Below are 13,688 nucleotides of genomic sequence, written 5' to 3'. Positions count from 1 at the left end.
AGAGGTACGATGATAAGTGGTGACGATGAAAATGATGAACGAAAGCTAATACAAGAGAACAGATGATACGCAAGATGGATTGCAATGATGGGTTGATTGAAAGCGTGAAGAGGAGACGAGAAGCGTGAGTCCTGTTCCATGAGAACGCATTTTGTTGCGTGAACCCCCAACGAGGAAGGACCCCCGTTCAGGGCCACCATGCTATACTAATCTGATATACTATAAATTGTGAACTTCAGTCCTCCGCCGAAGTATGCAGTATGCAGAAATACGATGCTATATTGATATAGACCTACGGCTTCTTATAGTTCTCGGCATGCCGAACTATATGTCTTGGCATCCCGGTCCGATCATCGGCTGTTCCAAGGCTTTTGAGCCCCACTGATGGGTCCAGCAGGAGAAAAAATCGGCTTTAAAAAGAAAAAAAAGGCAGAAACAGGTCCAATTCAGATGTGGCGGGTCTGTTATTTAAACCAGAACAATCCTCTTTTCATCGTCATTGCAAAAGTCCAAGTGTGGTATACTTCATATATCACATACATCCGAACTATCAACAGCACTAGTGAGATCTACAAGCTCAAGAAAACCAAGTACTACATAGTCTGAGCCTGTTCTGCAGTATGTACCCCGATCGGCAGTTAAAAAAAGCCCCTCTAACATGCATGAACTAGACTCTATACCGGCTTCATACTTCCCAAAATGTCAAACATTTCACAAACAGCGCGTCGGCTTTTCCGATCGCAAAACCTTTCACCATTCAGAATATACTCGCCCGCAGCGCCTATTGCGCGTCTTCACCAACAAGGCCCAACACGGTCGGCAGTGGTTCACGACCAGGCACTACCAAGCCAAACAGAATCACCTTCATTCCTTTCTCATACCAAGTCACAATCAACTCCTCAATCACCACACCATGAATCTGCAAACCTCGACACACTCATTTCTCAAATCCCTCTCGTCCAGAAACTCCGCGAAACCCACAGCACCTACAGGGAAACACGTCCCCATCTCGCAATCCCCCCCACCCATCAGACAACATCACTTCGTTGGTGGAAGCTTAGCCGGTCCAGGCAAGCTTGCATTCGCACCATACATGTGGCTATCGACCGGCAAGTCCGAAGCACAGCCCGAGAATGCCGACCGCGCCAGCAGTGTTGTATCGGTCTTCCACATCGGTCAGGATCTCTGTGGTCACCCTGGCTTTGTCCATGGTGGTCTGCTCAGTGTTCTCTTTGATGAGGTGTTTGCTCGCTGTGTCTCTGCGGCTTTCCCCAGCGGGCTAGGTATGACGGCTAATCTCAATGTGGATTTCCGAAAGCCGGCCCTTCCTGATCGGATGTATGTGCTGCGCACAAAGACGGTTAAGGTCGAGGGTAGGAAGGCTTGGGTTGAGGGTCGGATGACTTATCTTCCTTTGGCTTTGCCTTCTGCGGACTCACATGGCATTGTTGCTGATTCTGGTCTGCTCCGGGAGGATAGTGAAGGTGCGGTAATGGTTGCTGAGGCTAAGGCTTTGTTTATTGAGCCTAAATTTGCGGACGTGAGTTATTCCTTTCTTCTATATCCATGAAGCGTGTTTGGCTAACAGTTTCCACAGTCTATGGTGAAGATTTATTCGAGCTAGAGCGTCTTTGTGGAAAGTGGATATCCTTTGCGTTGTATAGATTATAGAGTTATAGAGTTAGTTATAGATTCATAGACTATTAAAATGATAGATTTAATAATTTCCCATGATTCCCGAAATCAATTAAGCACTAACAAAATCAAAGACAATCCTCCCACATAGATATTTTCCCTTCGTCGTCATGACCACCACTCGACGAGAGAAGTATCGCGAGTCCCCAAGCATCTCGAACCCCCAAATCTGTAACCGAAGTAGTCAGTTTCTGACATGACATTTAAACCAACCAAACGATGCCAATAAATTACAATACTCACCTGCTCAGCCGTCCAACCAGACTTATCATTCCGTTCAAAGGTATGTACCCAAAGCCCAGGACCTTCCTCCACCATTCCACTCCAATCCTCAACTATAAAACCCCCGGATTTACCCCCATCCACCTCGATCTCACCTCGCATGAATTTCTTAATCTGCGCATTGACATTGGGCGTCTGAAACTCAAATTCAGGTCTCACGATTCCATCTGCATCAACAGCGCCGTGAACTAATTCACACTGTGCTTTGACCTCGCCGAAGAAGTAGTCCTGGTGGTCTCTTATTTCCCAATCCAAGATGCGCTTCTCTTCGGTCGGGGCCAGACCTGCACTGGCTGTTTGGTTGAAGTCAATGTGTGTGGATGGTTCAGTTGTTTCAGAGGCTGGGGTTTGGTATTGGGAGATGTGGAGGTATATTGTTGCCAATCCGAAGGCCTTGCGGAGCAACCAAGATACCTTTTGCTGTAGACAGGACGGGATGATTAGCTTAGGGTTTATAGTAGAAATGGCCGAGATGTTTCAAACCAGTTTTAGAATCGGGTCTGGCTCGCTGGTTAGGTCCTTGTTCTGTACATGTAGACGGTGATACGATTAGAATCTAGTATCTTCGAACGGGCATAGTATAATTACCAGGACCCAGTGGCCGTTGAGGCATTCAATGGTAATCTCTCGCGGAGCAGCCATGGCATAGGGAAGATATTTGTCCCGTTCAACAAGAGGCAATCTGATGAATATATGCTTCATCTTGTCCACGGTTGATTCATCGGAGAGCTCGGAGGAATGTGAAAGCTACAATATTTAATGGGGCAATTGATTCCTACATTTTTACGTACGTTTCATTGGGATAGACTTTGTGCTACAGTGCGTTTGTACAAAATGATACTTCAGTATGGGAGAACCTACACCAAGTTTCAGTAGGTAGAGAGTGAGCATTGCTATCTAATACCACTATCGTAAGGAACCCCCCGCCATGACGCCTTTCGACCCAGATGGCATATGAAGGAAAAGACAACAGAGAAACAGCCCGTCCGGAAACTTGGGAATTGGGGAGGAACAAAGCAGAAACAAGTCGCACGTCGTCGCATCGTGAATGGTTTCTCGTCCTAGTTGAGAAATATGAAAGCCAGCAAAAGAGAGGAGAGGGCAGAGGAGATAGTGGAGGTTTTGGGTCTAGGAAAGATGGAAAGCTCCTTGGCCTTCTTTGATGGCGACTGAGAGGCGCTTTTTGAGAACGTCTAGATCGCTATAGTCTGGCAACTTCAGGTAGTTGACGCAGGTCATCACACTGGGGAGATAGTCGTCTGGTGTATATGGATGCTCGCTTGGGCGGCACACGACAGTGAAGATCGGCGTAAGACTCTTGAAGCCTAAATTGATTATGTTAATGGGATTTCACGCGGTGGGAAATGGGATTAACATACCTCCAATGGGGAGTTTGGGGCTACCAGTGACAAACTGAAGGAAATCGCGGCGCTGCTGGTGGTCCAGCTCGCTCATAGTCTGCAGAAGGTTACGCACACTCCGGCTGTCCATGTTGAACCCATGATCGGCCTTGATAGAGTCCATCAAGGTCTCGATTGACCAATCCTCCTCCGCTTGTCCGAAAAGCATGACAAGCTCACTTGGAGTGAAAGCACGAAGGGAGGAGAAGGGGAAGACTTGTGAGAACCCAGCCCGGAAGGCATCCACCTGGCGCCGGACACCGCTGCCCAAGGTCATGTCGATCACCCGTTCGATGTAAATGTCAACATTTTCGATTGTCAACGGCACGTCGGTGCCACCAGGAATCAACTCAATAGCGGGATATCCAGGTAGAGTGAAGTCCAAACCCAGGTCGTCAACATGGGCGCCGTGGACGGTGATGTTTTGCACCGCCTCGATTTTCTGGGCTGGCGAAAGCGACTTGTTTGTCTCAACGGCGTTTTTGGCATTGACAAATTCTTTGAGCATGAACAAGGATTTCGCGAGGTCCTGATCAACCAGCTTGACAGTGCCTCAGGGATGGTGCCACTGACGACAGGGTATCCGCGATACGGAAGAACGCTGGATTAAATGAAATGTCGATGATCCGGGAGTCAAGCATCGAGCGGGCCACGAACTTTCCTAGTACCTTGAAGATGTTCAACTGCTTCTTCCCGATCTCTTGGGCTGCTTGTTGATCACTCATCGGCGCTGGGAACAGACCGCGCTTGCCAAATGCATATTCTGTACCAGAGCTCCCATCTGTGTCTCTCCAGATCTTCAGCTTCTTCTTGGAGAACTCTCTGGAAACAGTAGAGTAGAATTCAAGAGTCGGTCCCAATCCAGTACCAACTTCTTCGAAGTATTCAACCTCGAGAATGCTGGGGGAAGACCCATAGAGTTCCATGACCTTTAGTGCCGAGTCAAGGATACGCGAACGAGAGATCCGCACTTTTTGGCGCTGCAGCCGCCCAAGGAATGGGCGATCATCGCGGCGCAAGTCCCGTCGGCTGTCCTCGCCATTTTGGGAATTTTGCCATCTCATCATTGCCCGTGAATAGCCGAATGCAGTTGACTGCAGGAATAGATGCCTTGTCTCGAACGGGAACAAGAAGGAGAAAAGCCTGGCTAAGTCTTCACTCCAACTCGGAAGGCAGTCACTAGCCACAATCAAAGGCTCCTCGAGTTGGCGGTTGATCTTAGCCGTGAGCTTCGTGTTAATGAATTGGGCCAGGGGCTCTGAGGTGATAGTGGCAGTGTCTTTGCTATCGGTCAAGATATCATCAATAGTTGCGTTCATTTCGTGTAAAACACGAAGCAGGCGAATGATGGATGAAGTAGTGGGGTCTTTGTCGAGAGAGGCTGGGATCTGGAGAGTATCACCCTCAGATGCAGCCTGAGTGGTCGGTGTGAGGGTTGAGGGCTCTGGTGGTGGAGGGCCGAGGACGCGCTTAAATGTGATGGTGTGGACTGCAGACCAGACGTTCTTGGCACTACTCTCGTCCAAGTCCTCGCGGTCGTGATGAACACCACGGTAGATAGTCGTCTCATTAGTAACGGGCTTGCCATCTACGAAAAACTCAAGGTGCCAATCCTGAGGCACAGAGGCCATCGCAGCGGCATAAGATGAGAAGGGGCGCCCGGCAGTGGCGAGCGAGTTATTGCGCATGCGGGTGGGGGGAGCAGCAGCAGCAGGAGTTGATGATGAAGGTTTGGATGCAGCCGTCTGGGAGGGAGTTCCAACTCGGGTACCATCCTCTTTGCGAGCTGTGACCTTGCCCGAGGATGCCACCTCCATATTGACTGCCGAAGGGTCAGAGCTAGTGTCATTTTCCATATCCTCATCGAGATCATCAACAATGGCATTGAGTTCTTCCTCCTCGTCTTCGTCGCCGCCGTCTTCTTCTTCTTCGTCGGTCAGTTGCCTTTCATCTGCGCACTCGAGGGGCTCGTCCTCGTGGTCTTCGTCTTCATCCTCTTGAATCCGGTCTGATTGATGACGCGGGTGGCCAGCTGAGCGATCATAGGTGCCGTCTGTAGAGTCGGCAATAGTGTCATTAGGGCCCCCTGTGTGGCTTGGGAGGTTCATCCCAGACCCTGAAGCCAGCTGTTCACGAAGTCGGGATGCATTGGCAATTTGGGAGAGAATCGAGTCCCTGGTTCGTGAGGGGCGAGGCTTTTCTGCCACGGCGATTCTGGGATGAAGGAAGTCGTCCAAGGCCTTGAATGTGGCAATAGCATGGATTGATACCATGATGTTGCGATAAGGACGAGGAACTTCGGACTCTTCGTCGGCAACCAGCTTCAGTCGGAGCTGTTTGCTCAGCATGTAGGCGGCATTGCTGCGGGTATTCTCCAGCGAATTGTGGCTGACTGTGAGGACTTCGAAATGCTCCGTCCTGCTAAGCAGGTCTTGCAACTTGCGGATAAGTACGCTGAAAGGTGTCGTAGCTGTGCTCTGGCTTTGAGCTCTGTCTGAGATTGAAACACCCATGAACGCTCGTAGGAAGTCGGCTCTAGCATCGCGAATAGAAGGCGCTTGGAAGTTACCTAGGACACAGAGAAGAACCTCTATGATGCCGGAGTTAAGCAATTCCGAGCTGGTAATGCTCTCCAAGGCGTCTCCATCAAAGTATGACGCCAGCTGTTTAAATAAGGGGAAACCACCCTCGCCGCCACGAGAATAGCGCGACTTAATTTCAGAGGCGAGAGTTTTCAGTGCTGTCAAGATCCTCAGTGCCTCTGCTCGAACGGTTTCTCCATGGCTTGCTTCATAGACCTCGAGGAAAGCTTGCGCATCTCGGATAACTACGTCGTTTAGCGCATTGTCCATCTTTTGTAGACTGCGCGGGCCCGCCATGAAGTCATCCTCGGAATCAGACATGTCGTCGTGGTCGTCCTCCTCGCCATCCTCGTCGTCATAGTCATCGGCTTCATCATCCTCATCCTCATCATCTCCGCCAGCTCCAGTCTCTCCGATATTGGCGCCGCGCGATGGATCTGTGGTTGTATTTAGATGTGTGGGATCGGATGAATCCATGTTCTCCTGGTCTCCTGACAGAGAACCTTCGGATAGTTTGATGATGGCTGAGATCACTCCTTCACGGTGGAATTGATGCTGATAAACATGTTCAAGTCGCTGGAACAATAGCTCAGCGCAGCGTAGAGCCAAAGACACGAGAGACGGGTGGTCTTTCTGGGACAGGATAGCAGCCAAGAACGAAGCATAAGGAACTGTGCGCAGGGCGTCTTCAATCAAAGAAGGCTCGAGAATGTGTAGCATCTTCAGCTGTGCAATCAGGACTTTCTGGCGGACATGAAGATTGACCGTGCTCGAGTAGGCATCGGTCAAAGTTGGGAACAGAATCATCGCGAAACGCTTAAGCTCAGTCTTGCAGTTGGCGAGCAAGGACCGCCTCTCCTCCACTGCCTCTTTAGTTTTGGGCGACCTCAGTCCGATGGACATGTGGCTATCAAAGTATGAACTTAGAAGGTTATCGGTCTTTGAGGCATCGCGACTTGGAACACCAGGCAGTAGCTCGCAGATGACGTTGAGGGTTTCAAATACTTGTTCGCGAGGCCGATGAATCAATGCTTGCATAACTAGCACGCTGTCCATCTTGACGGCCGTGCTATCCACATCACGTGGTGGTGATACGCCGGTCAAAATTTGGTAAAGCGTATCCACTACATCCATCTTGAGAAGTTCATTCGACAATCGTGGGCTTGTTTTCGACACAATTGCCAATACCCTAAGGAATTGCGTGTGGATATGGGGTCCGATCAGATTCGTCGTTCCTGGCAGTAGTAGCCGAAGAACGGCCTTGAGCATCTCAGGCTCAATCAGCTCCTCCAGGTTCTCAGGTCGGTGCTTGAAGCTCTCGACTATCCGCGATACGCATAGGCACCCTTGCTCCACGACCTTAGGGTCATTGCTAGACAGGACGTTGAGTAGAGTGGGCATTACATCCCGCACCACGGGGAACGAGTCATGGGGAAGGTTACGACAGCAGTTGGCGGCCGTACTGACTGCTGTGCGTTGAGTGCTGGTTGGGAAGAAATCCAGATATGTCAGGCAAGCGGTCAAACCACCTTCTCGGACAATTGAGGCTGGGAAGTCGACGGAAATCTTGGCCAAAGTACTCAACGCCTGCTCAGCTAGGTCGATGAACTGTATATCAAGCAGCTTTTGACAAAGGATGGGTACAGCACCACCATATACAACATTCGCCACGGAGCCCCGCAGGGCCTCCATTAGATTCGCGAGAGAGCGACATGCAAGAAGCATAATCTCGGGATTCTCTTCGCCGAACTGGTTCGGTTGCATCAGAGCCACGAGCTCCTTCACGTACGGATCCGGTGAAAATTGACCAGAGAGGTTATCCTCGTTCGAGACAAGCAAGAGATCCGACAGCTCTTGCAGGGCGATCAGTTGGAGAGATGGATCATCTTTTGCTCTCAAGTTGGAGAGGATATCTCGAAGACGTGAGGACATGCCGCTCATCATGCCAGTAAGCGCACGCAGAGTGCTCTGGAGTCCCATGGGGCCTCGGCCACCGAACAGGCTGCTGTGGAACGGATCCATATCATCATCACCAAACGCCGAGGGGTTAGTACCATCGTTGCTCTCTCCCGTCTGTGATCCTTGATGTTCTTCCTGGTGTTCTTCCTGCTCTATTTCCTCCTCCGCATCTCTCATCACAACATCGGCATTTGGTTTGGCGGAACGCTTCTTCGAGCGTCGGGGTGGTGGAGACTGTGTGGTCGCAGGTCGATCTATAAATAAGGAGACGGTATCAGTAACTATTATGTCTAGACACCAATTATTGGGTTACATGGCCGATTCCCATGGAACTCACCGTTTCGATTGGACTTTCGCCTCGATGGTTGGGGAGAGGTCGTCGATTTGGATGATTCCTCCGACGGTCGAGATGACGGTCTACGTAAGAAGATGAAGTTAGCCCTGACTCCTATTCATCGCTGTACGTCATCACCTACCCCGGTTGTGACATGGCTGGACGGCTGCGGGCGCCTCGACGGGGTGCAGCAACAGAACCAGTAGATGGAGCTGTTTGGGATGCTGCAGTCCGCGGTCGCTTGGTTTTCCGTTTGGGTGACGGCGGTGCTGGTTGTATCGGGGCGTCTGCTTGTCGGTCGTGGCGGGAAGATGCCTTGCGTTTCCGGGATGAGGTTGAGCCGGCGGTTTGTAGCGGTGTACCGGACTCAGCAGGTGGAGGGTCTGTGGCGAGTCTCGCGGAGGAGCGAGTTATTCTGGATGACATGAGAAAGTGATCTTTTTTTGTAATTACGTGTGACGATATCAGGGCCTGAAGAAAGAGAATGACGGAAAAACGAAGACCGGGATGGTCAAAGCGATAAGCAGATAGTTGGGTAGACAGATGACGAATCTAGAAATGTAGAAGCGATGATGATCCCGATGAACTGCGGACCATCAACTTAACAACCCAGGGGATAAACGAAGGGTACGAGAGCTCAGTGATCAACAGATTCGTGAGAGTCCACGGAAGATGAGTCTGAACCTCTAGGCGATGAGTGTACAAGGCGGAGAGAACGGGGAAACTACCTCAGGGAGAAGAGGCCGAAGTGCCTGCGGGGGCGGGATAATCCTCGAGAGGGTCCTGGCGGTTGGCGGACGGCCTTTGCCTGGCCATAAGTTATCGGGTATGGGAAGCTCAATTGAGTGGTCACCGTTTTTAACCCGCCATCCGCTATGGCTAGCCGAGAGGGCTGGCGAGAACGATGTTTCGGGTAGCTGTCACTGTTGCCGTTGAGGCTATGAGATCACAGTCTTGGAAGAAAAGAACGATTACCAATTCCAGTCGCACAGGAGATGAGATTTTTTTTTCGATGGGGGGTTAAGGATAAGGGGGAAAAAGAAAAGGAAAGTTGGTTTGACGTGGTTGTGAATGGAATTGGGGGGAGCGTCAGGCGGCGGAAGTGCAACATTCGATGATCTAACCAGGTACTTATATACTTGACTACATACGAACTCACTGATTATTACATATATATATATAATTAGGTGGTTTCATATCTATTATATCTACTAGTGTATATACTCATATACTAGAATGATTTATTGCACAATTACTCCGTACTTCATGACTTACTCTATTCTCTGCACATTGGCATCTTGCCTGGATATTGGGCACGGAGGGCCCGAGACCTGATAGTGCAGGTGGCAATAAATACCGCAAGGGATCCCTTTGTGTCTTTATATGTTTATGGTATGTGTATGTGTATTTGATGTGCAATTATTGGGTTGAGGGTCAAAAGCCATTCATACAAGTACTCCGTATGGAGTACATTGAGCACTATATAGCACTCAGTGAAAACCCCAAGAACTACTCCGTACCTAGGTAAAAATTAAATAAGGACCTTGAGAGCTAAATGAACTTTATTAAGCTGTTAACTCCATGAACCTACATATATATATTCCCTTAACTCCAGATGTCCTCAAAATGGAAAGTAACGGCGTTCGATCCGGATCACGGAGAGACGCCGAATAGAACTCGATTGACTCACCGAGGTTGCAATTTTTAATCACGGAATTCCAGGGCTGGAACCTGATAGAGAGAGGAAAAAAAAAAAGTAAACAACCTTGGAAGGCAAAAGGAAACATATTTCACACATTTCATCTTTCACCTTTTTGAACTTTCATACGTTCGCCTTCTCCGGCGCATTCTCTTGCCGCCTCCGGTTTGCCCCCCCCGCCGCAATAGAAATTCATCTCTTCACTTTTCAACTCCCCCGCCTTTCTCCGAACCCCATACTCTTTTATTTTCCCCGGAATTCAAGATCCTCTAGGGGTATATTCTTCTACTTATCTCTCCACCATGGCAATCGAAATGGTCGGCGGGCAGAGCGATGATGTCCACCAAATACCCGCCGATATCACCCCCGCTCCGATGGAGGAGTACACCTTCCCGGAGTATCGCCTCAAGCGCACGATGAGCGATCCAGAAAAGACCCCTCTCTTGCTGGTCGCTTGTGGTTCCTTCTCGCCAATTACTTATTTACACCTGCGAATGTTCGAAATGGCCGCCGATCACGTCAGATTCAGCACCGACTTTGAACTCATTGGAGGATATCTGTCGCCGGTGTCGGATGCCTATCGCAAGGCTGGTCTAGCTAGTGCAGAGCATCGGTAAGGGACTTTGCATTTATTCTATGGGGTCTAGCCGTTCTCGAAAGCTAACAGGGATTGATCTATAGGGTTGCGATGTGCCAACTCGCAGTCGAGCAAACCTCCGACTGGTTGATGGTGGACACATGGGAGCCAACTCAGAAGGCCTATCAGCCAACTGCTGTGGTGCTGGATCATTTTGATCATGAAATCAACGTGGTCCGTGAGGGGGTGGACGCCGGAAATGGAACCCGGAAGCCCGTTCGCATTGCTCTGCTAGCCGGGGCGGATCTGATCCATACCATGTCCACACCAGGTGTATGGAGTGAGAAGGATCTGGATCACATTCTAGGCAAATACGGCGTAAGTCTCCTTGAACATCGACCCCGTTCATCCCGCGCTTGAGAGATGGATCGCTAACACGGCTCTCAGTCTTTCATTGTGGAGCGCAGTGGCACAGATATCGATGAAGCCTTAGCCAGTTTGCAGCCCTGGAAGGACAACATCCATGTTATCCAGCAGCTCATTCAGAATGATGTTAGCAGCACAAAGATCCGACTCTTCTTGCGGCGTGAGATGAGTGTGCGCTACCTTATCCCAGTTCCAGTCATTCATTACATTGAGCAGCATCATCTATACGAGGATGATGGCACGACAGAGAAGGGGAAAGAGAAACAGGAGGGTCGATAAGGATGATACGACGATCTATTATTGCCTGTTGAGGCATACTCATAATGACCCCTAGCGACGCGACATCCTGATGCGATACCCCTACCTTCTGTCCTTTCCTGTGCGACAGATGTTTTTTTTTTGGCTGGAGTTTGTGGAGTACCTTTGAGTTCTAGACATGTTGGCCTTTGTCCTTGCTAGAAGTTATTACCGGGAGAATCTTGCAATTACCCCGCGGCCAACCGGATGTACATACTATTATCTTCGGGCTTGCTTTCTTTCTTCTTTTGTTGGTTATACCCTCTGTACATATGGAGACACAATAGACCTCCTGGGTTAGACGTCAATTGCTCAAAATTTGTTCAAATTAATATTCAAGTGTTCTCTTCTATTCTATGCATCGGCCTCGGAAATACTCGAATAGGCAAGTAGATCGCCTCCACATTCACCATTGTAGCAAAGAATGACACCATCTTATTAGACGGGGTTAGACGGGGCTATGCATACTGGCATTAAATCAATGTCAGAAAGGGGTATTTACATTAATAAATCAAATTTCCCCTCAAAAGACTACATGTATGTAAGTACCTAAGTAGTAATAATTCCCGCTCACGAAAAACACCGATCTCCGATCACTCGTTATCTTCCGTTATCGACTGATCTTTGATCCTCGGCCTCGACTTAGCCGGGCGTGCGAAGAGACCATTTGTCTCATAAATTCCTCTTACTTCCAATCATGCTATAGACATTGAGAACCCGCCATGTCAATATTCGAAGAACCCGCCCAACCCTCGTGGCCTCTCACACCTCCTATTTCATCCGATCCACCAGCACCAAAAGATGTCTCATCGGTAGTAACAGCAATCCATGTGATCTCAACCGAGCGAGCAGCCCTCGCTCACCTCGAGCACATCTACCAGACCGATGCGCGAGCGCAGCACGATCTCGCCCGGGCCGTGGATCGAATTACGCAGAGCGTGCGCGAGGGTGGGAAACTGGTCGTTTGCGGGGTCGGGAAAAGTGGGAAGGTCGGACGAAAAATCGAGGCTACGATGAATAGTCTGGGCGTATACAGCGCGTTCCTGCATCCGACTGAAGCCTTGCATGGCGATCTGGGATTGGTTCGGCCGGTAAGCCCACCTGCGCCTACGCCTGCAGATGCGTGCTTTGGAATCACAATCACGGCGCGATCGCTTGGCTTTTAATGAGACATTCGAGACTCTGATACTGACCTGGTGGATCCAGAATGATACGGTTCTTCTTATATCCTTCTCTGGTCGCTCGCCTGAACTTTTATCTCTGCTTCCGCATCTTCCTGCTACTGTCCCGGTGATCGCTCTTACATCGCATACACATCCAGCGTCATGTCCGCTTCTCTCGTTGCATGGCCCTTTGGGAATGGGCATTCTTTTACCCGCCCCGATTCATGAGGATGAGGAGGCTTCTTTCGGTGTGCGTGCACCCACGTCGTCCACGACAGTGGCCTTGTCGCTGGGCGATGCGCTGGCTATTGCTACGGCCCGGAAGCTGCACACTGCCACTGGGAAGAGCCCTGCAGAAGTCTTCCGTGGGTTCCATCCTGGTGGTGCCATTGGAGCGGCGGCAGCTGAGACACCGCTGACCACGCCTTCCAGTGGCATGTCAACGAGGACATTTGACTCTCCGACGTCGTCTGTGTCTCTTCCGTGGGAGGAAATCACGAATACTCAGTTGATCCCTCCTTTCACTTTACAGTCGCCACCGGAACAGCGCGTCATTTCTCGAGATATGCTGGTCCCGCTAGACCAAATCCCCACTGCCCCTCCGTCTTCATCGCAGTCACCCGGCGATGTCAAACTTCTCGATATCCTTCTCACAGCCATCCAACATCCCAACGCCAAATCATGGGTGCTGTTGTCACCGTCCGAAATAATCCCTCCTCGGCGCATTCGTGCTCTCCTTTCTCCTACTGGAGATATGGATATGTGTGTGTCTGAGGTCATGGCCAAGAACCCCAGTACTCCATTCGTTGTACCTCGAAGTAAATGGCTCTTGGTACCAGATTCAACACCCCTCGCTGAAATCCGACATACTGTTTCTGAATCTCGAAATAGATCAGACCCAGTAACTGTCGTTGCTGTCGTGAAGGATATGACCTCTCCCGGCAGTTTCCTGGGGTTGATGGAGGCAGAGGATCTATTGGACGGATGACATGGCTGAAAAGCACGCAGTTTTCTCCTTCTTGGATATACTCACTTGATCTTACATATCGTTTGCATTATCACGCATCCGGATGACGATGTTACGCCCACACAGCCTTGTTTCTCTTCGCATACATACTTTTTAGATGCACATTTACAACCGAATCCCAAGCCTCACAGCCAAGGCGGATTCATATACGGTGCAAATTAACGCCAATGATATTCCTTGGTAATACAATCAGTATGCAAAGTCCCAGGCCTATATAGTACAGAAACACCATCTCCCACACGACACA

General features: G+C 49.9%; 6 protein-coding genes across 6 annotated transcripts; 3 read left to right on the top strand and 3 right to left on the bottom strand.

Moving 5' to 3' along the window:
* Positions 1–913: 913 nt before the first annotated feature.
* On the top strand, positions 914–1,624 carry N7519_003494 (PaaI family thioesterase; the record flags this gene model as incomplete). The annotated part of the gene is made up of 2 exons (XM_057290272.1): positions 914–1,540; positions 1,598–1,624. 2 exons carry the CDS (start codon positions 914–916, stop codon positions 1,622–1,624), a joined length of 654 nt encoding a protein of 217 aa, XP_057151474.1.
* A 123-nt stretch (positions 1,625–1,747) lies between these two features.
* On the bottom strand, positions 1,748–2,619 carry N7519_003493 (uncharacterized protein; the record flags this gene model as incomplete). The annotated part of the gene is made up of 4 exons (XM_057290271.1): positions 1,748–1,864; positions 1,939–2,397; positions 2,461–2,502; positions 2,566–2,619. 4 exons carry the CDS (start codon positions 2,617–2,619, stop codon positions 1,748–1,750), a joined length of 672 nt encoding a protein of 223 aa, XP_057151473.1.
* Positions 2,620–2,760: 141 nt separating this feature from the next.
* Positions 2,761–3,020, bottom strand: N7519_003492 (uncharacterized protein; the record flags this gene model as incomplete). The annotated part of the gene is given in 2 exon segments (XM_057290270.1): positions 2,761–2,870; positions 2,882–3,020. 2 exon segments carry the CDS (start codon positions 3,018–3,020, stop codon positions 2,761–2,763), a joined length of 249 nt encoding a protein of 82 aa, XP_057151472.1.
* An 85-nt stretch (positions 3,021–3,105) lies between these two features.
* On the bottom strand, positions 3,106–8,678 carry N7519_003491 (HECT-type E3 ubiquitin transferase UFD4; the record flags this gene model as incomplete). The annotated part of the gene is made up of 5 exons (XM_057290269.1): positions 3,106–3,302; positions 3,357–3,918; positions 3,947–8,172; positions 8,256–8,335; positions 8,395–8,678. The coding sequence occupies 5 exons, from the start codon at positions 8,676–8,678 to the stop codon at positions 3,106–3,108; spliced, it is 5,349 nt and encodes a 1,782-aa protein (XP_057151471.1).
* A 1,575-nt stretch (positions 8,679–10,253) lies between these two features.
* On the top strand, positions 10,254–11,233 carry N7519_003490 (nicotinamide/nicotinic acid mononucleotide adenylyltransferase; the record flags this gene model as incomplete). The annotated part of the gene is made up of 3 exons (XM_057290268.1): positions 10,254–10,564; positions 10,633–10,906; positions 10,976–11,233. 3 exons carry the CDS (start codon positions 10,254–10,256, stop codon positions 11,231–11,233), a joined length of 843 nt encoding a protein of 280 aa, XP_057151470.1.
* Positions 11,234–11,973: 740 nt separating this feature from the next.
* N7519_003489 (uncharacterized protein) lies at positions 11,974–13,402 on the top strand (the record flags this gene model as incomplete). The annotated part of the gene is made up of 2 exons (XM_057290267.1): positions 11,974–12,342; positions 12,458–13,402. 2 exons carry the CDS (start codon positions 11,974–11,976, stop codon positions 13,400–13,402), a joined length of 1,314 nt encoding a protein of 437 aa, XP_057151469.1.
* Positions 13,403–13,688: the final 286 nt, after the last annotated feature.

This window comes from Penicillium mononematosum (assembly GCF_028829835.1).
Source record: "Penicillium mononematosum strain IBT 11891 chromosome Unknown utg000002l:1.0-8112719.0:1.0-8118358.0, whole genome shotgun sequence".
Lineage (NCBI taxonomy): Eukaryota > Fungi > Ascomycota > Eurotiomycetes > Eurotiales > Aspergillaceae > Penicillium > Penicillium mononematosum.
This window is presented reverse-complemented; position numbering and strand designations above follow the sequence as displayed.